The 26,838-nt window shown below is 45.8% G+C and overlaps 2 protein-coding genes across 2 annotated transcripts in view; one reads left to right on the top strand and one right to left on the bottom strand.

The window, feature by feature from the left end:
• CASP7 (caspase 7) overlaps nt 1–11,752 on the bottom strand; it is a 31,224-nt gene extending 19,472 nt beyond the window's left edge. Inside the window, exons 1-2 of the mRNA XM_027112651.1 lie at nt 11,406–11,752; nt 5,152–5,261 (exon numbers count right to left, since the gene is read on the bottom strand). Of these exons, the coding sequence (XP_026968452.1) occupies nt 5,152–5,261 (110 nt within the window). The 5' untranslated portion in view covers nt 11,406–11,752. The remainder of the gene's footprint in view (nt 1–5,151; nt 5,262–11,405) is intronic.
• A 480-nt stretch (nt 11,753–12,232) lies between these two features.
• The window catches only part of NRAP (nebulin related anchoring protein), a 75,168-nt gene continuing 60,562 nt past the window's right edge, over nt 12,233–26,838 (top strand). Inside the window, exons 1-6 of the mRNA XM_027112649.1 lie at nt 12,233–12,675; nt 17,290–17,361; nt 17,680–17,774; nt 18,361–18,448; nt 23,264–23,368; nt 26,267–26,371. Coding sequence (XP_026968450.1) covers nt 17,290–17,361; nt 17,680–17,774; nt 18,361–18,448; nt 23,264–23,368; nt 26,267–26,371 — 465 coding nt within the window. The 5' untranslated portion in view covers nt 12,233–12,675. The remainder of the gene's footprint in view (nt 12,676–17,289; nt 17,362–17,679; nt 17,775–18,360; nt 18,449–23,263; nt 23,369–26,266; nt 26,372–26,838) is intronic.

Below are 26,838 nucleotides of genomic sequence, written 5' to 3'. Positions count from 1 at the left end.
GCCCTCTTCATGCGGAACTGGAAGGATAAATACCTCCCTCAGCAGGGACACCCAAGGCTCCACCAAGGCCCTGGGGAAATTTGAGAGCGCGTGCAATCTGTTTTTTATTTCCTTTAACAGTGACCTTGAGCAGAACTCAGAAAGGAGCCTCTGATTTCACAGCTGAAGTGTTCCTGGAAGGGGGACATCTTCCAGGCTACTGGGCAGGGCTTGGTCTTACATGTGCAGTGGCTCTCAGTGGTGCCGCCAGGATCAAACTCAGCCCGTCCATGGGCTCTACTCACTTTCCCAGACCTGTGCCGTGGGGCCTGGCCATCATTCCCACCGTGGCTCTGGCCCCGGCAGGCAGGTTCTTCTAGTCCCCTGATAACCCCACTGCCTTTTCTCTGACAGGTCCCAACTCCTCCAGGCCCACCCTCATCCTTCCTCTCCCAGCCTCCCACAGCTTCCAATACTCTACAATTCTGCAATCAGTTACTACCTGTTATTAGCTATTTTCTATACCCGTACCTAGATATTCACTAAGAACTTGAGTTTGTATCCAGGGCAGGGACCACATCGTTGACTTGCATGACCGGTAACCCTGTCTAGGATCTAGGGTTACCTTTACATCAAGAGGGATCCCTCTTCAAGTTCGCAGATGACAGGGAGCCTTGTTCATCAACTATGGCTCATAATGAACATAGACCGCGCACACACAGTTGGCCCTTCGTATCCGAGGAGATTGGTTCCAGGACCCCTGAGGATACCAGAATCCTCGGATGCTCAAGTCCCGTATTTCAAATGGAGTAGTATTTGCATATAACCCATGCACATACTCCCTTATACCTTAAATTATCTCTAGATTACTTATAATCCCTAAAACAATGTAAATACTATGTAAATAGTTGCTGGCACTCAGCAAATTCAAGTTTTGCTTTTTGGAACTTTCTGGAATTTCCACTCCCAATATTTCTGATCCACAGTTGGTTAGATCCACGGATGCGGATCAGTGGGCAGACAGTACTTATTTCTTCTAAGTCATTATTTTTTTAAGTCCAAGCACTTTACTAACGTAAAATTTACATTCTAAATATTTTTCCTTTGTGGTTTTCTGTGTTTTCCAAATGTTCTCCAATAATCAGATAAGTTGAAGATATTTCAATCAATTGTTTTCTTTTTAAGAAAAGTGAATTAAGGAACTGCTTCGTTCATTCAGGGTCCAGTGAAATGGAAATAAAATGATGCTGTCATGCCATCTAGTGGCACTGACACAAAAAAGCCAAGACAAGTGTGAGGGCTTGGGACCACCTGAGTCCAGCCCAGGCTTTTGGGGGAAAAAGAGGCGTCTTTTCGTTTCCCAGAATCCTTGAGGTTTCCAGAGGAGGGCGAGGGTCCTCAATTAGAGACGGATGGGGGTGCTACTGCCCCCTCCACTGCCTTACCTCCCTGCAATTCTGACACTTAGAGAAGGGAACTGGGGATGGGACGGGAGGGGGAAGGTGCCTGCCGTCAGCTGCAGGGAGCAGCCAGCGATGTTCCCACAGGCTGCACCCACACCTCTGAAGTGTGGGATGCAAAGTTCCCCACGCGCCACAGCGGGGGCCATGGGAGGGGCTACTGCACACCTGCCAGACTTGCAGGAAGCAACCAGCATCTAGTGCTGTGTTCAGGTCACCCCAGTGAGTCACAGATAACAATCCCAGTTAGAATCCTTAAGGCACAGAGGGTAAGTGTGGGGCGTCCATGGGTCTGGTGTGATAAGGGACACTCCCTCTTTGCTTCAGATCACCCCATTTTAATCGCACTCAGAGTCTCACCCCATCATATACAAGGTCCCTGACGCCAGCCAAGTTTCTCACGAGGTCTCAGTCAGCAAAGCCGAGGCAGCAGGCACGGTCAGGGGAACACTGAGAGGCAGCAAATGCTGCTGCGGTTCTGTCACTGTGACACTAGAAATATACACAGCTTTACCTCTTTGCTGAGCAAGGGGGCTCAGTGGGCACGAGCCGCCTTCAACTATTCCCAGGGGTGCAGGTGCCACTTGCCTCTTCGTCGGCCCTCTCCCTCCACTTGGTCAAAGTCTGGTGGCTTCCACCTCCCAGGCACCTCTGGAAGCCCCAGTCCCGCTCCATCTACACCATCCACTCTGGCCTGGGGAGCAGCAATGGCCTCCTAACTCACGTCCCCTCACCACAAAGCCCTCCTCAGTGCACTCCCCTCCATGCTGCAGCTCCAGTGGTCTTGCGGGTTTCCGCAGGTGTAATCGATCAAGTCACTCTACAGCTTAAACCCTTTAGTGACATCGCCGTCCTTAGGATTGATTCCAAATCCTTTATGTGACCTGCAGACAAGTCCTGCTAAAATCTAGTTCAGCCCATCTCCCCTTGTCTCTGCTCTGTCCCCTCCGGGGGTCATCACACCACAGTTACTGGTTCCATGTCTGCCTTCCCCACCAGAACGTGAGTGAGGCAAGGGCCACGTCGACCTCACTGCTCTTGCCCCTGGTTGCAGCGCCAGGGCCAAACACAGAACCAGGTACATAAAGGTGGCAACAGAGACTGGTGGTTGAGAGCTTGGTTTTGAGAGGCAGGTGAATACAGGTTCAAATCCTGGTTCTGCCACTAATCAACCATGGGATTTGGTGCAAGGGACTTAAGCGCTCTCTGTCACGCCGCAAGCATTTAATGAATAAATGAAATAATGGATGTGACCAAAAATGGCATCTCAAGTGATTAATTTTAAAGCCAGTGATACTTTACTAGATGAAAGGACCCTCTATCCTGCTGAAGTTAAAAAAAAAAAAAAAAAAAGGAAGGAAAAATCTAAATTTTACGGGTATGTCGCAAATCCTGATTGAATTTTATTTGCATTGATTGCCTATTTGGTAGACGGCCCGTGTACCATCTCACACGTGGGTACGAGTCAGATGCCTAGAGAAGGCAAAGAAAGGCAAAGAAAGAGAAGAGAGAAGGCAAAGAAGGCAAAGAAAATAAACAACTAACATTTCACAACCTAGATGAATAAGACATTAAATTGACATTTATTGTAGTTCAAGTACATTTAATAATTCAACAATCATGTATTGCAATTCATACAACTAAAATAAGAGTTCATAAAATGGAATTTAAATATTTTGCAAGTATTTAATTTAAATATTCACTGTTTATTTTGATAATATGTAGCTTGACATCAATACCGGCCACACTATAAAAAAAGGTACAGTGGACCAGAATACAGAAGATTACCCAGGCTTATTTACCTTTCCAAAGAAGTTAAGGGGGTAAAAAAAAAACCCACATCACAGACCACACCTATTTTTGCAAAATGATGGGTCTTTAAGGCAGTGGTCTCCAACCAGGGTACTCAGAGATTTTCCAAGGGGTGCAGACAAGACAATTCTAAGTAAATGAATTGCCGGTTCCTCAATTTCCATTTGTATTTCTCCTAAAACTGCTCTGCCTGAATATGATACCACCTCCCCTTCCCCAGTTCCCCATCTCCCACTAGAGAGGAGAAGGGTGGACTTCTCACCCACCCTGAAATCTTAGATGACATAGAAACTGCCACATCATCTAACTAAGACTTATGAAATGGCTATCATATGATTCCCGTTTCTCTTTCACTTAGAGGCAAGCTGCTTAGGCTGAATACTCAGAGAGATGGGAAAACTGAAATATTACTACATCCTTTGCAACTCTTCTGAGGGGGTGTGTAGTTTTACATTATTTGGTGGGTATGTGAGCGAAAACATTTGAAGGCCACTGCTCTAAAGGGTTTGCACTGGGGAGTGGTTTAGCCTGGACCACTGGAACTCATGGCTTTGAAAAGTTTGCAGTAATTGGAGCTGTATTTTCTGGTCACCTCATCAGCTATCTTTGACCCTCAATGGCAACCAGCGCCAGTGGAATTCGGACCCAGGACGCCGAGGCCTCCCCACTTCTCCGAGTCATGTCTGGGATGATATGACCAAAGGATCTCTGCGGGATGTTGCAGGGAGCCAGGATGCCCCTCATCACCAGCTCTCCCCCTCCCCCCGAACACTGCTTGGGAGCACTCCCTAACCTCACCCCCTATCCCCCTCGCTGTCCCTCCGCCGTGGGGCTTGGTGTAGGCGCTACGGAGAAGTCTGATGCTCTGACGCACAGAGCTCCTGCCTCTTGCCAGGGAACACCACTCACATGACCAAGGTTAAGGAGGGGAGGGAAGGGGCTTCCCCCACGTCCCTGCAGCCCTACTTCTAAATAGAAAGCACGGCAGAGCTGTTAAGGGAGTGGCGCTGGTACCGTTTGGGTTCAGCTCTGCCATTTATTAACTGCCACCAGAAAGGCAGGCTACTAACCCTCTTTTTTTTTTTTTTTTTTTTTTTTTTGGTACGCAGGCCTCTCACTGCTGTGGCCTCTCCCGTTGTGGAGCACAGGCTCCAGACGCACAGGCTCAGCGGCCATGGCTCACGGGCCCAGCCGCTCCGCGGCATGTGGGATCTTCCCGGACCGGGGCACGAACCCGTGTCCCCTGCATCGGCAGGCGGACCCTCAACCACAGCGCCACCAGGGAAGCCCTACTAACCCTCTTAATGCCTCAGTTTAGCTACCTGTTAAATGATGGTAAGAGTAGAACCATCTCCTGGGACTGATCATGAGGACTCATGCAACACTGAGCTGGCATACAGAAGCTTAGCAAACGAAGCTGTTATTATTATTATTAAATGCAAAGTTTAGAACTTCAAAAGTGAACTCCAAAAAGGAAAAGGTAGGAATCAGCAGAGTGCCACCCTACAACTTCCCATCCCATGGCCTTCAGTTCTGCCTTTCAGCCAAGCCCGTTCCCACTGGCAGCAGCAGCCCATGCTCTGCCCTGAAGGAGGCTAGCGGCAAATCACCTCTGGTGGTGACAGCCCCTCACTCCTGCGCAGCTGCCACTCAGACACGCAGCAGCCAGGCAGGAGACCCCCAGAGCCTAGGGGTTGCCCTGGGGACAGGCGAGTGCACAGGGGGACCCCAGTGTTGTCACACACAGCTGGCAGGATTCTGTGCAAATCTCCCACGCACAGCATAGACCTCCTTCCCTGAAGGTCTGCTTCCGCGTGGGTGGGTGGGTGGAGAGGGCAGAGGCGTGGTAGGCTGAAGTGGCCCAGGGTCCCTCTTTAACTCAGCAAGGAAGGAAACTTACCTGAAGAGTGATGGGACAAAAGAGGACCGGTCTGGCTTCGCATCAACTGTGTCATTGCTTGCTGAGTCCCCAGCCCCCTGCTCCTCGATATGGTCTTGACTGTCTGCCATCTGGAAGGAAAAAAACCAACCAGAAAATTGGTACCCAGTGGCATCACTGGCCTCATGATATTTTTAAATAACACTCATTCAGTGACGTAGCTTTTAATTAAGCCTGGAGATGACCAGTACTGCCTATTTGGGCTCCAGGACTGCTGCACCAACAACTCATTCAAATGCTCCAGCGCCAGCCCCATTTCAAGCCTCATTCCAGAGACTGGATACACAGTGGTAAAGAAAGCAAAGTCCCTGCCCCTCTGGGAGCTTCTGATCCAGCATTCAGGATTTTGTCAAATGTTCACTGCTTATGAGAAACTGTGGGAGGTTCGTCAAAGTCTGTAACAACAAGAAACTCCCCCTAAATTCCTGACAGGTTATAAGATGCTCATCCTTTGCCCGACATCACTCAAACCCAGTTAAAAAACAGCAACGACCTGGAGTATAAAGTTCTCTTTCTGCTTCAGATGGTTTTACATGGTGCTACCAGAGTAGATTTCCATCAAATTATTTTCCTGCTCAAGAATTTTCACGAGATCCCTACGATCTCAAAGTTCAAATCTTAAACTGAACTCATTGGATCTTAGGGTCTTCATTATCTAGTACTGGAGTCGATGACAGACGATGGCCCACCACCTGTTTTATTGTTTGTTTGGTTTTTCTTTGAGTTTTACTTGTTCTTCCTTTTTCTAATTTTATAAGATTGAAGCTGAATTGACTGATTTGTGATCTTACTTCTTTCCTACATACAGGTGTTCAGTGCTAAAAATTTCACTCTAAGTACTCACCACCTGTTTTTGTAAATAAAGTTGGAACATAGCCACGCCCCTTCATTTACATGCTGTCTGTGGCTACTTTCCCACCACAATCGGAGTCGAGTAATTGTGACAGAGATCACGTGGCCTAAAAAGCCCCAAATTTTTACTACCTGGCCTTTTACAAAAAAGGTTTGCCAAGCCCTGATCTAGGATAACTACCAGCCAGTAGGATCCCCGACTCACCTTCTACTTCCTTTACTTTAAGGAGTAAAAATAGCAATAATAAGAATAGAAACTCACACTCTTTTTTTTTTTTTTTTTTTTTTTAATCTAACACACTAGGCCGCACAGCTTCCTTATACACTTGAGGGCCATTTTAAGTAGTGAAACCATCAACAAAAACCACAAAAATGCAAAACACGAAGCACTAAACAGACCACAAAAAGGACTTTGTAAGGCAGTGCTGCCTCTGCCTCAGCTGGGAATATGGGTATCAAGTGACTCAAGTTGTTTGACACTGTGCATGCCTTCCAGTGACCAAAAAAGCCCCATGTGTGTATTGATCTGGGAATTACAGATAAATTTTAGGGAGTAGGCAAATTCATAAGCATATGGTCAATTGTATTTTAAATGTACAGAAAAATATTGAGCAGCCTGGCACGCAGGATCTACCCTTGTCAAATCTTAATATTTTCTTACATTTACATCTAATCCTTTCTATACTTTTTTCACACTTATTATTTGCTGTGCTAATTGTTTCATAAGCATTACCTTATTTAACACTCCCCCAAATGCTGTTAGATCAGCCCTATGATCACTGCCTTTTGACAGATGAGAAAGCTGTAGTTAGAAAAGGTTAGTAACTAGTCCCAGGCTAAGTAACTAGTAAACTAGACTTGGACCAGAAGCCGGCAAACAGGCACTCAGAACCCACTCCTCACCACCACACCATTCAACCTCCCAGCCTCCTAGCATCCTTGGGCTCACTACGCTCATTTCAGGGTCCATCAGGGCTTCTGGTTCTCCCTTTCTGGTAGTCACCACCCAAATGTCTGCTGGACAGGCCATCTTTGCCCAGCTGGCTAGTTCTCAATCTTCAGAATTCAGTTTAATGGCACCTTTGCAGGAGGTCCTCCTGGATGACACCTACCTCACCAACTCCCTTCCTTCCCCCAGTCCCTCTACAGCCCTTCTATTGATCTTGTTTACTTGTACTCTACTTACTGCTTGGTTCAAACACGACAGTGTAAGTTCATCATGGCAGAGGCCCCTGGCACACAAAAAGTATTTGCTAGATCCGGCTTCCCTGGTGGCGCAGTGGTTAAGAATCTGCCTGCCAATGCAGGGGACAGGGGTTCGAGCCCTGGTCCGGGAAGATCCCACATGCCATGGAGCAACTATGCCGGTGCACCACAACTACTGAGCCTGCACTCTAGAGCCCGCGAGCCACAACTACTGAGCCTGCGCTCTAGAGCCCATGAGCCACAACTACTGAGCCCGCGTGCCACATCTATTGAAGCCTGTGTGCCTAGAGCCTGTGCTCTGCATCAAGAGAAGCCACTGCAATGAGGAGCCCACGCACCGCAAGGAAGAGCAGCCCCCACTCGCCGCAACTAGAGAAAAGCCCGCGCACAGCAACGAAGACCCAACACAGCCAAAAGTAAACATAAATAAAATAAATTTATTAAAAAAAAGTATTTGCTAGATAAACATTAATTGAGTGGGAAGCTGGAAGAAACAAATGCACTGAGGGAAGAGAATTAGCTAAGTGACACAGCTGGTCAGAAGCAGAGCCTTGAGTCATCTCTCCTAAACCAAGTCCTGTGTCCTTTCCCGTAAAGGGACTGGCCTTCAGTAACAAAGGGAAACCTCTCCAGGCTCTAATTCCTGCCGATCTCAATCTCTGAGCAATCGCACAGTGGGCCAGGGTGGCAGCTGCAGGTCTGTGTTCCTGTCAGGCTCACCCAGGGATGTTTTCACACCACTGGAAAACAAGATGGCATCTATCTCACAGAACCCCCGTGCCCCAGAGCACAAGCAATGACTTTTGGAGGTGGGCAGAAGGAATCCAACTGGGGGGGAGGTATCCAAGATGGCAAAACGCCAACCTTGTGTCCTTGAGCCCCGAGAGGCATTATCATGTCACCCTGCACCTTGTTTAGGGGTGAGCTAGGCAGTGAGGGGAGAAGTGAGAGGAAGGGCGAATCCTGTAGCCGGATCTTTACAAAGACAGTGAGAAGTCCGACGGCTATCTTGTTCCTCAACACATCGTGAACCCCCCATCATAGCCACCAACCTGTTTCCAGTTGTGAGGCAGTAAGATTTTTCTGATTAGGACCCAAAATGTTTCTTGAACACAGAGATAAGCCATCCCCAGAGGAGATGAGTGTAAGTCCGGGCATGCAGAAAACACTCAGTCATTTTTATTTCATTTCCTTTATACAGACTTAGTTACTTTTCAATGTGGACTGTTATTAGCAAAGCACGGACGTATTTTCAAAATTAACAAGTTAACGTTATACAAAATCCACCAGAAAAAGACACTAAATTCGACATGTGGTGTTGAAGCCTTAGCCTTTTGCTAAGCCTTTTGCTAAGGCTAATCTTAAAGACTGAATCTAGGAAGTATGATGACCATTATATATAGATATAATTTCCTGGAAGTCCAAGGCACCAGGTGTGTGCTAGGAGCCGGGGATACACCTGACCTGGTCCTGCCTTGTTGAGAGACAGGCACTGATAAACAGCACAAATGTTGATGGACAACCGTGATCAGTGCCATGAGGATGAACAACTTGTGGCCACAGTAGGGGACCTGACCTAGCCCCAGAGGAATTAGGGAGGGTTCTCAGGGGAGGAAATGTTTGACCTGAGGTCTGAGAAGGGGAAGCAGTGAGGGTGGAACTGAGGGAGGCACAGGGAACTGCATGCCCGTTAAACACCTGACATGCTCCATTGATGGAGAGGCTCAGTTTGAATCTCGCGTCCCCCCCAGAGTTTTGGAGGGAGCTTTGGACTTAGCGGCAGGCTGATTTCTATGGCTCAGTGGTAGGAGGATCTCCAGAACTTTCTCTGCAAACACTAGGCCAGAAGGGTCTTCTGTGTGAAACCTACAGCATCTTTCTGGGTTGGTGCTGTTTACCGACCAGGAGGGCGGCAAGAGTCCCTTCTAACAAGTTGCCAGAGTGTGCGTCTAGAACGAGGCAGTGCTAGGGCTTTACTCTTAAATCTGTAAGGCTAAACGTTCAGTGACTTCCTGATTCCTATGAGACTGGGCTTAATTTCTGGGTGAAATCATGTTCACCCAGAATGAGGGTGGTGACCGAGTGGGGAGCCTGGTCTCGGTCACATCATATTAGTCAAGCCAAGACTTGGTGTTGACCTTTTATTTCTGCTTATCTTCACAGCCCAAGACAATGCAGGCCTATCTCAGTCTACTATACTTGGAGAGGGCATGCCTGGCGTTATTTTCTTGCATTCGTCCCCGCTGTAACGCTCAGGATGCAAAGAGCAGTCAGCCATTCAAGGGAATATTGCTTATTCAATTGTTTCAATTGTTAAAAACATCTATCTTCTCTTTAAATAAATGAATATATAATACACATGAAGCATTAACCGTGTCAGGCACTCTCTGTAAGCACTCTGCTAATTATTATTATTACTATGATCCACTAGGACTCTTATTTGTAGATTATCTTAATCATCCTTTTATAGTTCCAGTTATAGAAAAGTGCCAGGTACATGGCAGGCACTCAAAATTTCTTGATAAATGTCACAACTGAAATGTACTTAAAAATGTTTAATCCCTCAGGGCCCTGAATCAATTGTTGATATGGGACAGACCACAGAACCAAAGGGACCTAGGAGGGAGGCTGAGAACCCAGTTACGGTGAACCACAGACCAGGGGTTTAAATCAGTGCCTCCACCTATTAGCCATGGGACCTTGAACAAAGTACTCAACCTCTCCAAGCCCGAGTTTCCTCATCTGTAAAATGGGAGAATGGTGACGCCTAAGTCACACATGGCTATGAGGATGCATGGGACAGCGCATGTAAAATGCTAAGCATGGTGTCTAAATGTTCACTAAGTATTCCCTGTTATCACCACTGTCCACAGAACTCAAGACTAAGACGACATTCAACTGTCAACCCTCGCTGTTATTTTAAAAATCACATTAATATTTTAAACAGCTTTTGTGGAGACTGAAAAGAAAGTTCCTCTAGTGTTATTTCTATACATGCTTAATAGGCGACTGGTACAGATCTGGTAGGAAATCAGTTCCCAGCTACGGTCTGAATTTCATTGCAGCTGCTTCCCCTGAAAAGTGACATAATACAACTTGTGCCTCACTCTTGCCCCAACGAAGACAATCTTCCTAAAAGGCTCAAAGAGAAGCAGCCCAGGGGACCTCCACCGCTCCCCTCCAGCACCTGGAGGGGGAGGGGTCTCTGCTGGGCGATGAAGTACTCCACCTGATGCTCACAGCACTGCTAAGAGGCTGTATTTGCAGAAGAAACTTCAGTTTTCTCAGAGAGGTTAAGTAACCTGCCCAAGGCCACAGAGCTAAGAGGAAGCAGAAATGGATTATGAACCTAGGCGGTGACTGGCTACCTGGGATGAAGGTCAGGCCATAGACCCTAAAGGAGGAAATAGCCTGTAAGTAAACTAAGGTTAGGGCCAAGTCCTTGGCCAGCCCAGGAGTTCAAGGGAAAAGGCTGCGAATGACTCAGAATCACCCACATATAATTTTACTTCCCCCAAAAAAGCGAAGTTGAATACAACGGTGAAAGGCGGCAGCCTGAGTCCTGCCTTCTTCCGCTTCCTGAAGGAATCTTCAACAGCCGTGCACAAGGGTACCTGAACAAAGATGACAGCGGCTTACGGGTAGCCTGCTAAGCCCTGACAGATGCACTGCTATGCACCACAATCACCTCATTCCATCGTCGCGGCAACCGTCAGCCCGGGCCCACCACTATCCCCATTTCACAGACAAGCACAGAGAGGGCCAAGGCCCCACAGCTGACGGGCAAGGACGCTGGGACTGGAACCCTGGGCTGTCAACACGGGAGCCCCCGCAGTTAGCCAGGCGAGAGAACGAACCCCTCCCGCCCTCCTAAATCCACCCCTCCTTCTTTTCCAAATCCCGAATAGTACCGGGTGTCCCAAGCCCGGGGACCAGAAGGGAAGGGAGGACAAGCTGAACAAAGCAGGCGATGCTGGGGGTGGCGGAGAGCCTTCTTCCCCTAAGTTGAGCGCCGGCCGTCGGGGCAGCTTAGTCCGAAGGGACCGGGCCCCCACCGACCGTGCTCGGTGGGAAGGGAGGAAGGAGGCAGGGGAAGGCAGGGCAGGAGGGCGGCGGCGGGCGGAAGAGGCGCCGGCGGAGGCGGGGGCCAAAGTTACCGTTCCCCCGGCGATCGGGAGGCCAGAGCTGGCTGCCGTCTCCGTCCCTCCGCCGAGAGTCTGCGGCCGCTCGAACGAAAGCGAAAGTAAAAGCCCCTATGCGGCCAGGGGAGGAGTCGCCCGGGGCTGGAAACGGACCCGGCAGGCGGGGCGGCGGACACCGCCTCCGGCTCGGGACCCCGCGCTCCGTAAAGTTGGCCGCGCGCAGGACCACCAGGCCGCCGCGCGCCCCTTCGGGGAGAGCGCGCCCAGCCCAGCCGGCCAACTGTCGCGCGCGCCATCGCCGGAGGGCGCCCTCAGCAAAGCTGGCCGCGGGCACCGGAGACCGTGCTGGGCAAAGTTTGCAGAGGTCTAAGACCGCTCTCCGAGTGACCGGAAAGCGCGCTCCGCAAACCCGCCGCACGCGGCCTCCTCATCCAGGCGACCAGGCGAACTGAAGAGCGCGCCCAGCCGACTTCGCGGCTCTGGACGATGGGGCGCTCGTCGGAGCCCCCAGCTCCTGCCCTCCCGTTGCTGCCCGGGTCTACACCTGGGCTTCGGCCTCCACACCAGCTCCAGGACCCAGTTCCCAAGGCCCGAAGGCGCCTCCCCCGCCAGACCCTGACCCCAGTTTGCGCGGGTTGCGCCCCTCGGGGGACTGGGCGCCCACATCTGCAAGAGCTACCGTCGCCCAGGGGCCCGCGCTGGGAGCCGCCGTGGTCTCCCGCCTCCCAGAAGTTGCTTCGAGTCCCTGGCGTGCCTTTCTCAGCCTTGGGCAGCAGGACGCTAACTCCGTTTTCTGCAGAGCGCGTCCCCAGTGCCTAACACGGCCTGCTGGCCTGGATGTAGCGCCAGAATCATTCATGGACTATTTATTGAGTACCCCTATGTGTCAGCCGCTGGGTACGTGGCCGTGACTTGGTCTAATGTGGGAGAGCCAGTGTAGTCCCCCCAGCACCACTCCACCCCGGCGTCTCCCACATCTGCAACACCCACGCACCCTCCCACATTTGTCCTTTTTCAACCTTCGGCCTCCAACTGAGGCCTCCAAGGCCTTGCTCTGTGAGACTCCTCAGGGGACCAGCTAATGAACACAGTCGCACTGAGGTGTAAATAGCTGAGCAGAAATTACAGTTTTATTCACACCAGAGATGTTGGCTGTGAAACTGTCAACGCCTTGAGTGAAAGGAGTGAAACTTCGTGGTGTGACATCGGGCAAGAACCACATCTTGTCTTTTATTTGCTCTCCTCTGGGACTGAGACTTCAGTATTGTCCGTAAAATCTCACCAGGTAAGGACACTTTCTTGGTTTAAGAAAGACTGGTCCCAGGCAAGGGTAAGGGAGTAATTATAATTTATTAACTTCTGCCAGAATACTGAATTCCTGAATATTTTAAACAAGCAGTTACACAATTTCCACTATGGCTGCCCTATAGGCTGACCTTTTGTGCCACTCCCACCCCCCAGTTCCTATGTTGAAACTTAATCCCTAAAGTGATGGCATTAGGAGGTAAGGCCTTTGGGAGGTGCTTAAATCTTGAGGGTGGAGCCCTGGTGAATGGGATTAGTGCCTTTGTAAAGGAGGCCAGACAGAGCTCCCTGGCCTTTTCCACCGCAGAGAGAAATTGCAGTCTGCAACCCAAAGAGGGCTTTGACTAGAACCCAGGCATGCTGGCACCCTGATCTTGGCCTTCTAGCCTCCAGAACTGTGAAGAATAGATTTCTGTTGTTTATAAGCTACTCAGTCTGTGGTATTTTGTCACAGCAGCGAAAACAGACTAAGACCGGCTGCACTACTCTCTTTAATACCCATATTTGTGGGACTTCCCTGGTAGTGCAGTTGTTAAGAATCTGCCTGCCAATGCAGGGGACAGGGGTTCGAGCCCTGGCCCAGGAAGATCCCACATGCCACGGAGCAACTAAGCCCTACTGAAGCCTGTGCACCTAGAGCCCGTGCTCTGCAACAAGAGAAGCCACTGCAATGAGAAGCCGTGCACCGCAACAAAGACTCAATACAGCCGTAGATAAATTTTAAAAATAATAAACTTACGCTTAAAAAAATACCCATATTTGCAAAATATCAGGCAAACTAAATTATTTTAGACACAAAGATAATTTACTTTTTGAAGGAATTCAATTGTGAATCATGGGAGAAATGAAAAATCCTATTAGTAAGGCAAATAAATTACTCTTTAATTTATCTGATTTATAAAATTGTTTTTGCAAGTTATTCCTGAAATATGATGAAACGGTGTTAGATGTGGAGGAGCCTTAACAACTAATCCCTCTGCTCATATTATAGATAAAGAATCTGAGGCACAGAGAGGTTGCCAACATCACAAGCTTTCTAGTGGCAGAACCAGGATCAGGTTGCCTAGAAAAATAATGAATTTTTCATCCACAAGAAGTTTCTACCATAAATTATATCTCGCAATTGTTAAAATATGTTGCACACAGGATTTCATTGCTGGCTCAGGTAGAAAGACGGTTTGAAGGAAAACTTTCTTTTTTCAGTTCTGTAGTGTAGACTGGCATGGGAACTCCCAGTGTATTGCTCCGAGGCTGGATTATCACTGTACCAACAAATAAAATCACAGATATGTGAAAGGGAAGAAACAATTTTGAACTTTCCCTCTATAATAATTGGTACTGACCCTTTAGACCCAAATGATATTCTCTTCTAATTGTATTTCCTGTGTTTCTCCAGCCTTGGCCCATATCATTGTTTTCTGCTTCCTTTCCAAACTCACATGAGTAGAGCGTGAGTCTTCCTCTTCACCCTAGAAAAAGAGACCAAGAGATCCAGTGTCCAGTGGCTTCTTTAGGAAAGGACCCTCGTGTTGACTCTCCCCCCTCCGTTTCCTGCCTTCTTACTTCTCTCCCTGGGACCATCCTTCTGAATAAAGTCCTTGCACATAAGCCTTTGCCCCAGGTTCTGTTTTTTGGGTAACCCAGGCTAACACACATTGTCTGAACCGATGCCGGGGGGCAGAAGAGCATGTGTGCTCATTGGCTGAGGCTTGGAGGACCTCATGTAATCACTGTGACAAGGGGGAGGGGCTGTACTGGATGTGAGAGGGGTCAGCTGGGCACAGGGAAGACCATCCACAAGGTCTATCAAGCAGATGAGGGCTGTGTGTCTCTTGCCAGCAACAAGGGTTCATTTTAGGTCCTTAAACTGTCCCATTTCCAGTTCTACGGGGTTGTTTTTGCTCACTATTTCTGATACATAGTAAGTGCCTTTTAAAAGCAGAAGTGATGGTAGGAGTCAAATTTAACATCTTTCATTTGGGCCATCCTTATTTTCACAAGGGTGACTGAGAACTTGTGGCAGCGATGCAATCACAACCTTAGAGGAGTGTTAGGTAGTTTTTTTCTTTAAAGGAAATCTGGCTGCGATTCCTCATCCCTCTGGATGGGGGCAGAGTTCTTTCTCTGTGATTACTGGGGCTTCCAGCCCAGGTCCAGGTAAGGCTGGAGAAATCCCACACAGAGCAAAACGTGTGGGGAACCTATAGGTCTTAGTTCTTTGCCTTTGCTCTTCCCCTTTGTTCAGGCTGCCTTGTATCACATTTCAGCCTGGGAGTCTTCCTGGGTCTAGAGCCCCTACGTAGAGCCTCCTTCCCCTGCTGAGAAGGCAGCGCTATGCCCACTCTCCATCTGTGGGGGAATTCACACTGCACCCTCTCAGTGTCATGGCAACGCTGCTCTTCTTCACTCGCTCTGTGGCCTCCTCCCCCTGGTTCTCCCAACACAACACAAAAGCACCACCGATTTCTCTCTGCCCTACCTGGGGTCCCTCCAGCAGAGTTTCCTCAGAGCCTTTTCTTTAGGCCACAGATCACTAATTGGTAGCCTGCCGTCTCAGTACTGCCCATGTTTCTGTTTTATTGTTTTATTCCCGGTGTTTTACAAAAGAGAGAATTTCAGGTGCAGATGCAGATATCTGGCTTTTCTGGAAAAATCATAATATTAGGCGATGCCGGGTACTGATTGCCTCATGACAGATTGCTGGCGTGGAGTGGTTCAGATGGGACATGTGACCTATGGCTTCACCTCTGTCCCCTGTAGGTATTTTGGTGTGAGTATTAAGTTGATTTCTTTGATTTGATAAATACTTGTTGAGCCCCTTTTCCATATCAGACCTTGTTCTAGGCACTGGGGATACAGAAAGGACAATAAGGACCAAGGCTCCTATTTTGATGGAACTCATGTTTTGATGGAGGAGACGGATAATTTTTAAAAGTAGATATAGTGGGCTTCCCTGGTGGCGCAGTGGTTGAGAGTCCGCCTGCCGATGCAGGGGACACGGGTTCGTGCCCCGGTCCGGGAAGATCCCACATGCCGCGGAGCGGCTGTGCCCGTGAGCCATGGCTGCTGAGCCTGCGCGTCCGGAGCCTGTGCTCCACAACGGGAGAGGCCACAACAGTGAGAGGCCCGCGTACCGCAAAAAAAAAAAAAAAAAAAAAGTAGATATAGTAAGATTTAAGGGGTCAGGTGGTGGTAACCGCTGTGAAGAGCATAAAGCAGGGGGAGGGTCATAGAAGGCAGTGAGCTGAGGGGGGGGGACAGGTGTGATGCGGTCTTTTGTAAGCTGTTTCTGGAAGGCCTGTTTTAAGTGACATTTAGGTAGACCCCTGAAGGCAGTGAGGGGCTTCACAAAGCCAAGAAGAGAGCTTGTCTTCAAGCTGCTCCCTTTCAAGCCTGGGAGGCAAGGACTTCTTGGAACGGTCCAGGATAGCATACAGAAGCCGGCACTCAAAGAGTTCTCATCTGTTCTTAGTTTTGCATTCTTGCAGAAGCTACACACGAATTGATATCTTAACAAGTTTGCCGTCCTACTCTTATAAACATCTTTATTTATTTTTTTAAGTTTTATTGAATTATAGTTGATTTACAATGTTCTGTTAATTTCTGCTGTACAGCAAAGTGACTCAGTTACACATATATATACATATATATTTTTCATATTCTTTTCTTTTATGGTTTGTCCAGGATATTGAATATAGTTCCCTGTGCTATACAGTAGGACCTTGTTTATCCATCCTATATATAATAATTTGCCTCTGCTAATCCCCAACTTCCAGTCTTTCCACTCCTACCCCCCTTCCCTTGGCAACCACAAGTCTGTTCTCTATGTCTGAGTCTTTTTTTGTTTCATAGATATGTTCATTTGTGTTGTATTTTAGATTCCACATATAAGTGATATCATATGGTATTTATCTTTTTCTTTGTCTTATTTCACTTAGTATGATCATCTCTAGGTCCATCCATGTTGCTGCAAACGGCATTATTTCTTTTTTATGGCTGAGTAATATTAAACATTTTTAATAGACAAGGCTAAATTTCAGATATGGCATTTACCCTCCTGTGGAGTGAGTCAATCCTGTTTTATTTTCTTTTGCGGGGGGAGCTGGACTTTCTGCTTTACTCACCGGCCTCACAGAGCAAGCTTTCTCATCTGGTCGTTGGATGAGGGTGTGGTGTATGCCTTCGAGTTCTTTTCTTGGCTTATGATCACAGTTAGTGTTAAACTACTACATGCTGCCTGATCGTACACGAGGACTTGGTCATCCACTTAGACGTGATGCTGTTGTGAGTTCACTTTTCTATTTAGGGAAGCGTGTCAGCTGGGAATACCTCCACCTTATTTCCCAGACGCATGCGTGCTGAGCGAGTTGCCAAAATAGCCCTTTGAGTAAGTGGCAGCTTTAAAAACCGTCCAGCTGCTGACTTCAAACTAGAAGGTCAGCAGAGGAAAGTGGAAGTTGGATTCTGAACGGTCAGGGTGCCCACAGAAATTTACTAGGGGTCGGGATCTTGGAGACTTGAACAACTAGACTGGGGCTTCTCCTTGGATTTCTTACTTGTTACCTATCTTTGTCTTCTCTCTTCGGACTTCAAGATGAATGTGCAGGCTTGCTCCAGGTGTGGGTACGGAGTATACCCTGCTGAGAAGATCAGCTGTCTAGACCAGGTCAGTAGACTTTTCTTGGCCTTTGGGAATCATAACAAACATGAGAAATTTATCTTCTCACATATGGACATGTGGGCTTTTTTAAACCACCAAAATAAGATGCTTTCCCCACCTTTCTTCACTTCTACCCATTTCTAGCTACATCTCCTGTATTGCCTCAAATTTTTAAAATTCATTTATGTATCGTAGCCGTGTGTGTGTGTGTTTTATCACCATTTTATCACTAAAGCTCATTTTTTTTTACCCTGAAATATATTAAGAATCCTGAGTCTGAAAAAAAAAGGTAATTTTGCTAAATCTTTTCTGTTTGATTTCTAGATATGGCACAAAGCATGTTTTCACTGTGAAATTTGCAAGATGATGCTATCGGTTAATAACTTTGTGAGTCACCAGAAAAAGCCATACTGTCATGCGTAAGTGTTTGACGCCTCTTCCCACCACCTCTTGAGTTGTGTTTATCTTTTTTTTAACAAGCAGCCAACTGGAGGTTCAAATCACACACTCCAGGGTTAAATCCAAGAAATGCCTTCTCAAAAGTTTTTACTTCCATACAAACTTCCATACAATCATTACAGAGACTTAAGACGGGATTTTATGCAATGGACAGAAAGTTGAAAATTTCAGATTTCTTATAAGTAAAAGATCAAATCTATCCACTACAACCTCATGTCAAATTATTAAATATTGTGCAGAACAGTGTAATTTCCATGAATATGCATGAAGCTTTAAAACGTTTTCTTTTAAATAATTTCAGAATCCTTTTCTATTCCTTCAGAAAGTTTTTAAGTGATCATTTCCAGTTAAATTTGGTCTTTAAGTTAAATAGGTTGAATTTATTTGATTAGCCTTTGTTTTCTTTAAGACGCATTGCCTGGAAAATCTTGAATTTAATTATTAGGTTTTATATTTTTGATTTAAAAAATGACTCCGCCTTTAAGAATAGTCAGTCATCTTGGATAAAGCTCAGTTCTAATTTTGGCTTATATCTACTTTTTGTAGCCATAACCCCAAGAACAACACTTTTACAAGTGTCTGTCACACTCCATTAAATCTAAATGTGAGGAAATCTCCAGAGGCCATTTGTGGGGTAAGTTACTTAATTTTGAATTTCAAAATAGCCTTTAAAGAAGATTTCTTAGCTCAGGCACCTGTTAGGATTTTAAGTGTCTCTGCCTAGATGTGAACCTGCCCATTTTCTCCACATATACAAGCAAAGTATATTTAAGTAACAAATATTGCTATTTGCCCTACCACAACATAGAGGCCAGTACACAGGATAATCTAGCTTGAATATCTGAGATCCTTGAATCTATTTTAATCTCTCCGTGTCTGCCAGCTCTGGACACCTTGATGCAATAGGCTGTGCATACACTAGGTGCTTAATACATAAAACAAAGTTTATATAGTTGGAAAGTATTACAAAAGCCTTTCCTTTCTGTCCCCATGATATTTTGGTACAGACATTGAAACCTCTAGTTCCGTACTCTTAAATCTCTCCGAATTCAGTAGTGTTTCAGTTTCTTTGCAGTGTTTAAGATCTCTTTCCCTATGGGTAGTGGTAGGTCAAAGATATTTCTATTTGGAACTGATGTTTGGATAGACCAGGAGGCCATATTGATAAACCAACCCCTTTTGAAAAAACAACAGTAGAGTTTTGTCAAATAACTGTTGATTAAATGCTTGCATTTATTAAAATGATGAATCATTTCACTTCCCTCCCCCATGCTCCACAACAAGTTGTTTTTTGGGATGGACCTAGCAGCTTTCTAAAATTAGAAAGTGACACAGGAGGTGGAAGGCTCTCTAGTAATCTGCCTTCCTCATGTTACCTCACCTCATCCTGACTCTCCGGCCTGCCCAGGCCGTGTCCTCCTCAAGAAAATGGTTTAGATTGAGCTTATCATTACCATGTGGCTCTCTACACAGACTGCCAAGTAGCTTATTTCACGAAATGCTTTGCACCAACTGTGAGTTTATTATTTTTACAAGCTTATATAGTATTTACTGTACAGTCAGTTCATTTAATACATTACAATCCAATAAAGTAAATACTATTATTATCCCATTCTACTGGTGAGGAAACTGAGGCTCAGAGAGTTGTTCATATATCATTGATTTCTAAGGGTTAACAAGCCTTAAGAATTCACAAGCCTAGATTACTGAGAAGGCGAATTCTTTTAGGATTTTGCTTTCATCTCTGTTTGTTTGGTTTTTGTTGTTGTTTGTTTTCATCTCTTTTAGTCTAAGGGCAACTACACAAAATTACAATCAATACTGCATTTAGCTCTCAGTTCGATAGAGTGCCAGCACTCTTTGAGGCCCGTTATCTGTGTGATCTCACTTTTTCTTCACAAGAACCCTCTGTAATATTATCATATTACGGTTGGGGAGGCTGAGGCTCAGAGAGATTAAGTAACTTGCCCAGTTTTACCCGGCTAGTTCAATGGGCACAAATCCAGATCTTTCTCACTCTGGGACCTGTATCCTAAACTGCTCCATTGGTCTACTCCCATGTACCTAGAGGGTGGCAAACTCTCTAGGAGGAAAAAAAAAAGCACTTATTTATGTTTACAAACATCCAGATATTTCTGCAGTTCTGGGGCCAGAGTTTGACAGATTGAACGCAAGGAGACGTACTTATACATCAGAGTACTATTTGTATTTATTACAAAAAGATCCATAATATCTGTATCTTTCATCCTATGCGAGGTGTCAGCTGGCATGGCCCCCTTATGCTCTTACAACAGGTCACACAGTATTTACCTTTTTTTGAGGTGGTAGTGGATTCACTTTCTTTTTTTTTTTTTGTGGTACATGCGCCTCCCACCGTTGTGGCCTCTCCCGTCGTGGAGCAACAGGCTCCGGATGCGCAGGCCCAGCAGCCATGGCTCACGGGCCCAGCCGCTCCGCGGCACATGGGATTCTCCTGGACCGGGGCACGGACCCGTGTCCCCCGCATCGGCAGGCGGACCCTCAACCACTGCGCCACCAGGGAAGCCCAGTATTTACCTTTTTTTGAGGTGATAGCGGATTCACTTTCTTTTAACTTGTATGACAGGCCCAACCTGGAGCAAGATCATTGCTGGTTCTGTTTCCAGCCACAGACAGTGATGTGAGCTTCTCAGGAAGCCTGTGTGTGTGTATTTGTTCACATCTATGTAAACATATGTGTATGTGTATAAAAATGTATGTGTGCATGTGGGGAGTGTATGTATGTATGAATATGTGTACACTGTATACATATGTGTGTACATGGTGCATACGCATGTGTGTATGTGTGTGTACATGTGTATACATATCTGTGTGCACATCTGTGCAGGTGTGTGGTGTGTGTGTTATCTGTGTGTGGTGGATGTGTGTTTACATGCATGTGTGTACATGCGTATGTGTGCATGTGTGTACACGTATGTGTGTGGGTGTGTACATGCATATGGGTGTGTACATGCATATGTGTGTGTGTGTGTACTGAACAATTGACTTCTGAGACCCCTTTCTCCTCCTTTCCCACCAGGGAAAACATCTAATGGACAACAATGTCTGTTCTAGGCCCCAGATTTTTTTTTTTAATAAATTTATTTATTTGTTTATTTTTGGCCATGTCAGGTCTTGTTGCTACACACGGGTTTTCTCTAGTTGCAGCGAGCAGGGGCTACTCTTCATTGCAGTGCGAGGGCTTCTCATTGCGGTGGCCCCTCTTGTTGCGGAGCACGGGCTCTAGGCGCAAGGGCTTCAGTAGTTGTGGCACATGGGCTTAGTTGCTCCACGGCATGTGGGATCTTCCCAGACCAGGGCTCAAACCCACGTTGCCTGCATTGGCAGGCAGATTCTTAACCACTGCACCACCGGGGAAGTCCCCAAGGCCCCAGATCTTATAACCATTCTAGGGAGTGTGGTGGATTACTTTCTTACTCCCTTTTCTTCTCTGAGAGGCTTTGCCAATTGAATAAAAAACAGATTCATGGTGCACATGCTAAAATTAAAAAAAAGGAAAGAAAGGGATGCTTCAGTAATGGTGATGAAGGAGAAAAGTAAAGATTTTAAGTTGGCATTTGAAGCAGGTTGACATTTTTCTGTTTTTAAAATGTCATTCTTTAAAAAGTAAATGAATAAATAAATATTTACTAAGACAAAATTTCCTGTTTGGTAGGTGTGAATGGAACTTTTAGCAAAATAGAGCATCTGGGTTCCCTTCTATTTGGAGAATGCACTTCAGCCCTTAATGCTTCCTTACCCCACTATTAACATTTATGGCTTTTTCTCTCTTCCTGCTTCCTCTGAATAATCACGAGTCCTGTGAAAGGTCTCTGGGGAGGCAGGCACGGCCCCCACACCGCCACCCCCCGCCCCATGATGGATTTGTCCTGTGAGACGGGGCAGCAAATACGGCTTCCTGTTTATTTTGGTCATGTGATTCTGATTCCGTAAGTCAATGGCTCTCAAGGAGGGCAGTTTTGCCCCCCAGGTGATGTCTGGGGACTTTTTTGGGGGTCAGAACTGGGAAGTTAGGAATACTGTTGGCATCTGGTGGATAGAGACCACCTATCCTGCTCAGCATAGTGCCGTGCACTAGACAGTCCCCCCAACAAATAACGAAATGGCCCCAAATATCAGTGGAGCTGCCAACAAGAAACTTTGCCTTGAGTCTGTGTAATGTTTGTGGTAGTTTCTCAAAATCCAAGGGAAAAAACATGTTAAGATCTCTCAGTTTATCTATTTTAAAGTATACATATTAGTGCAGCATTAAGCAAGTCCAGACAAAGTGCCCTTGACAGGGAACTAGAATTCCTGGATTGTGAGCCTGGCTCTGCTAAATCATTGAATGTTTTCAATAAGTTCATTTCTCTTCTCTGAGCTTCTTTCCTCACCTGTAAAATTAATGACTTAAACTTCAACTTGTTAAAGTTGCAGGTTTCTGGGCCCCATCTTGGATCTCATACATTATAATATCTGGATTTGGACTTAAGACCTGATTTTTTTTCTTTTGTTGTTAGCTCCTTTTATGTTCTCCTCAAGAAATCTTTGCCTATTCCAAAGCCATGAAGATATTGTTAGATGTCAGTTCTCCTCAAATTGATCTACACATCCAATGCAATCCCAGCCAAAATCCTGGTGTTTTTCATAGAAATTGACAAACTGATTCTAAAATTGATATGTACATACCATGATTCTAGAATGGCCAAGAAGTCTTGAAGAACAAAATCAATGGACTTAGGTTACCAGATTTCTAGACTTACTGTAAAAGTAGTAGTAAGTAACTCAGCATAGTATTGGTGTAAGAATAGACAGACAGACCAGTAGAAAACAATACAACATCCAGAAATAGAGCTGCACATATGTGGTCACTTGAGTTACAACAAAGGCACCACTGCATTTCAATGTAGCAAGAATGATCTTTAAATAAATGGTACTGGAGTGATTGGACACTTGTGTCGAAAAAAATGAACCTTGATATCTACCTCATACATAAAAATCAACTCAAGGTGTGTTATAGATCAAGATGTGAAAGGTGAAATTATAAAGCAGAGGAGAACAGCTACATGAATTTGGGGAGCCAGTATTTAACAAGTTCCCTGGGTGTTGCACAGGCTAAAGTTAAGAACAACTGCTCGAATGTCTAGTGTTTTCTAAGCTGAACACTTGGTGTTGTGTGATTAGCTCATAGAGATGTTGCCTTTTTTAATTGCACTGCTAAATAGAGCTTTGCACACAGCAGGTGCTTTCTCTGTGCCCTTTGGCTGGTGGTACAGATGAAGCTGTGGTGACATTGACAGCTGTGGCTTGTAGTGCAGTTAAGATGCGTTGCAGTTGCGACTTAGGCTCCCCGCCCCAGTTTAGCTGTATATTATTTGTTTCCTTTCTCTTTTCTGATGGAAACATTACTGATAATATCTTCATTGTGCAGATCGATGACCAAGACGATGGCAAACGGTTTAAATCGTTTTTTCACTGGGACATGAAATCCAAGGATGGGGCGGCTGCACCTAACAGGCAACCATTGGTGGATGAGGTGAAGGAAGAGTTATAAATGGGTTTGGAAACAGAGAAAAGAATGACACACTATGCAAATGAAATGTATTATCGGTATTACTTCTAGAGGGCATTGGTTACACTTTCTTTTATCCAGTTTGTAATTCCAGCCGTCTGCAGAAGACCCAGCATCACCTCAGCCAGATCTGCTCCAGTCCAAGCTCACTGACTTCTCCCTTCCAACCACTGTGTTTCTGTCACTGGGATCAGCCACCAGGCTGGAAGCCAAGGCTGCCCTTTCTTCTTCTGACCCTTCACTCAGCTCCACCCCTTCCCTCCCTTTTCACTGTCCCAGCTCTGAGCCCCATCATCTCCTGCCTGGACCTTTGTGAGCACCTTCCCTCTCCTGGGTTTGCCCCTCTCCAGCCTGTCGTATGACATTGGTCACACACATCTTCCTGCTTGTCTCTGGTTTACTCTTCCCATCACCTGAGAATTTGTGGTCATTCTCTATTGACAGCCTCATCATTTCAAAATTCCCCAACCATTTGTTTTTAATGATCCACATAAAACAGTCCAGACAGTGCAAAGCTAACCCTTTGGCCACTATCTCCAATCCCAGTTCCTTCTGTAGAGGTACCCATTGTTGTCAGTCTTGTGGGTATCCTTCCAGACTCTCTCTCCTCATTTACAAATTAATATCTATATAATTTATTTTTTAGCTACTTACATTTATATATGACTACTGCCACTGATTGAAGGACCTTTAATGAGTTATTTAACCATTCTTTTCTTTGGCTTTCTTTAAGTTCAATTTTTAAGTGAATTTCAAAGAGTTCCTGATTCACAGGACTATTGTAAAAATTAAAAGAGTACATAAACATAAGGATCTTAGAACACTGGTTGGCACAACAAATGTCAGCTAGTATTTCTTATGGAAAATTATAGATGTATATTTCTATTGAAATGTATAATTTTGTTTTTCCATGAAACAATATGCATTGTTTTACAACTTGCATTTTTCGCTCAACAAATACGCTGGAGATGTTTGTATGTCAGCAACCTTTTAAGCTGTTGTAGGTGGGTAGATCATGGGTGCAATCATTAAGAGAGGATGTATCATGCTTTCTTATTGATGGGCAGGGTTATTCCCATTTTTTTTCTGTTATGAATTTGCAGTGAACACCTTTGTGCAAGGCCTCTTTTGGACACAGTGAGAGTTTCTCTAGAAGAGATAATGGAAAATGAGGTTGCTAGATCAAGGGTCTGTGCCTTTTTAATTTTAGTAGACAAACTGTCAAATTTCTGTCTGTACATTAAAATGGCTGTACAGGGCTTCCCTGGTGGCGCAGTGGTTGAGAGTTCGTCTGCCGATGCAGGGGACGCGGGTTCATGCCCCGGTCCGGGAGGATCCCACATGCCGCGGAGCAGCTGGGCGCATGAGTCATGGCCGCTGAGCCTGCGCGTCTGGAGCCTGTGCTCCGCAATGGGAGGGGCCACAACAGTGAGAGGCCCGCGTACAGAAAAAAAAAAAAAATGGCTGTACATTTTATATTCCCACAGGCAGAGTATGAGAATACCCGTTTCCCACAGACTCACCAACACTTGGTATTACCAGATAAAAGTTTTAACAACCTGTATTTGGTTGTTTGAATTTAAACTTCCCCGATTGGGAGTGTAGTTGAGCATATTTTCACATGTGAATTATCTGTCTTTCCAGATCGCCAAAAGATGGTCTGTGCAACTTGCCCCACCTCCAGCCCACTTGTTTCCTCATCCTGACTCCCAATTCCAATCAAACCCACCTCCTCATGGTCTTTCACATGAAGCCTATCACTGCCTTCATGCTTTTATTCATGGCAGTCCCCACTCCGAGAATTTATTCAACATATATGTACTGAGTATTATATGCCAGGCATAGTTCCAGGCTACTGGAATACATCAGTGCACAAAACAGATAAAAATCCCTGCCTTCATGGAACTGACCTCCTAGAGTAGATGTTTTTCTTTTTCCCTTTGCATCATCTGTTAACTGACCTTAGCCCTGGAGGACCAGCTCAAATTCCTGTCCAAAACAGGGGCCATCATATACAGATTGCTTTTTCAAAACTCTCACTATGTTTTATCTTCAATACAGTACGTTTAATCACAAAAATGTTCTCTAATAGCTCATTGTTTCATATGTTAGGTTTTTTTTTGGTTTTTTTTGTTTTATTTTGCGGTACGCGGGCCTCTCACTGTTGTGGCCTCTCCCGTTGCGGAGCACAGGCTCCGGACGCACAGGCTCAGCGGCCATGGCTCATGGGCCCAGCCGCTCCGCGGCATGTGGGATCTTCCCGGACCGGGGCACGAACCCGTGTCCCCTGCATCGGCAGGCGGACTCTCAACCACTGCGCCACCAGGGAAGCCCCCATGTGTTAGTTTTATCTCCATAGATAGGTCACAAGTATCTTAAAAGAGAAACTGTGATTTCTTCTTCTTCCTTTTTTGATTTTCTTTTCCCAGTGTTAACTGCCTAATCTAATGCTTGGCACGCAACAGGCAGCAGGTTTCTGAAGCTTGGCTGGATAGTGCTGATTAGTCTTAGGTGGCCTGTCCACAGCAGCTCCCCGCCGCCCATCTTGGTGCAATAATGAGCAAAGAAATGTTAAGTTACATTTGGACCTCTTCTATGATATAAGTGAATCTCAGAAAGCTTGGTTATTTAGGATATTAGGTTATTTTCTAGTTTGAAAAAAAATGAACATTCTGGTTAGGTGAGACCTACCATAACGCAAGAGGAGTTTATAGTTTTTAGAGAATGTCTACTTTTTCTATCTTATATTGACAATGCATGTCAATGTATGTATGTTGCCGGGAGGGTGGAGTAGGTAGGGGGATCTTACCAGGCAAATGTGTGGGGTGTGTGTTTGTATACATTTGTGTTTTTCCTCTATAGAGAGCCTATTGGACTGGATATGGGGAAGGGAATGCTTGGTGCGCAGGAGCTCTGCCAGACGCTGAAGTCGTAAGGATGGCTAAGGCTCAGAAGTCACTGGGTGAGGTAAGGGCCCTGGAAAGTTACTTTAGCAATTAGTTTGAATATTCCTTTATTTTAAGATTGTGGTAGACAGAATACTGGCCCTCCCCGAAAGATTCCCATGTCCTGATCCCTGGAACCTGCGTATATGCTACTTTGCGTGGCCAAAGGGATGTTACAGATATGATTATGGTAAGGATTTTTCTTGTTTATTGAAGGATAGTTGATTCACAATGTTGTGTTAGTTTCTGACGTACAGCAAAGTGATTCAGTTATACATATACATACGTTTCTATGTATATATATATATTTTTTTTCAGATTCTTTTCCATTATAATTTATTACAAGATACTGAATATAGTTCCCTGTGCTATACTGTAGGACCTTGTTGTTTATCTATTTTATATATTACTATATATATCTGCTAAACCCAAACTCCTAATTAAGGTAAGGATAGGAAGATTATCCTGGATTATTAGGGTGGACCAAAT

Source organism: Aethalodelphis obliquidens, unplaced genomic scaffold (genome assembly GCF_003676395.1).
Source record: "Aethalodelphis obliquidens isolate GAN/ISIS:26980383/991018 unplaced genomic scaffold, ASM367639v1 scaffold11, whole genome shotgun sequence".
Classification (NCBI taxonomy): domain Eukaryota; kingdom Metazoa; phylum Chordata; class Mammalia; order Artiodactyla; family Delphinidae; genus Aethalodelphis; species Aethalodelphis obliquidens.
Note: the sequence above shows the minus strand (reverse complement) of the source record. Positions and strands in the feature narration are given on the sequence as shown.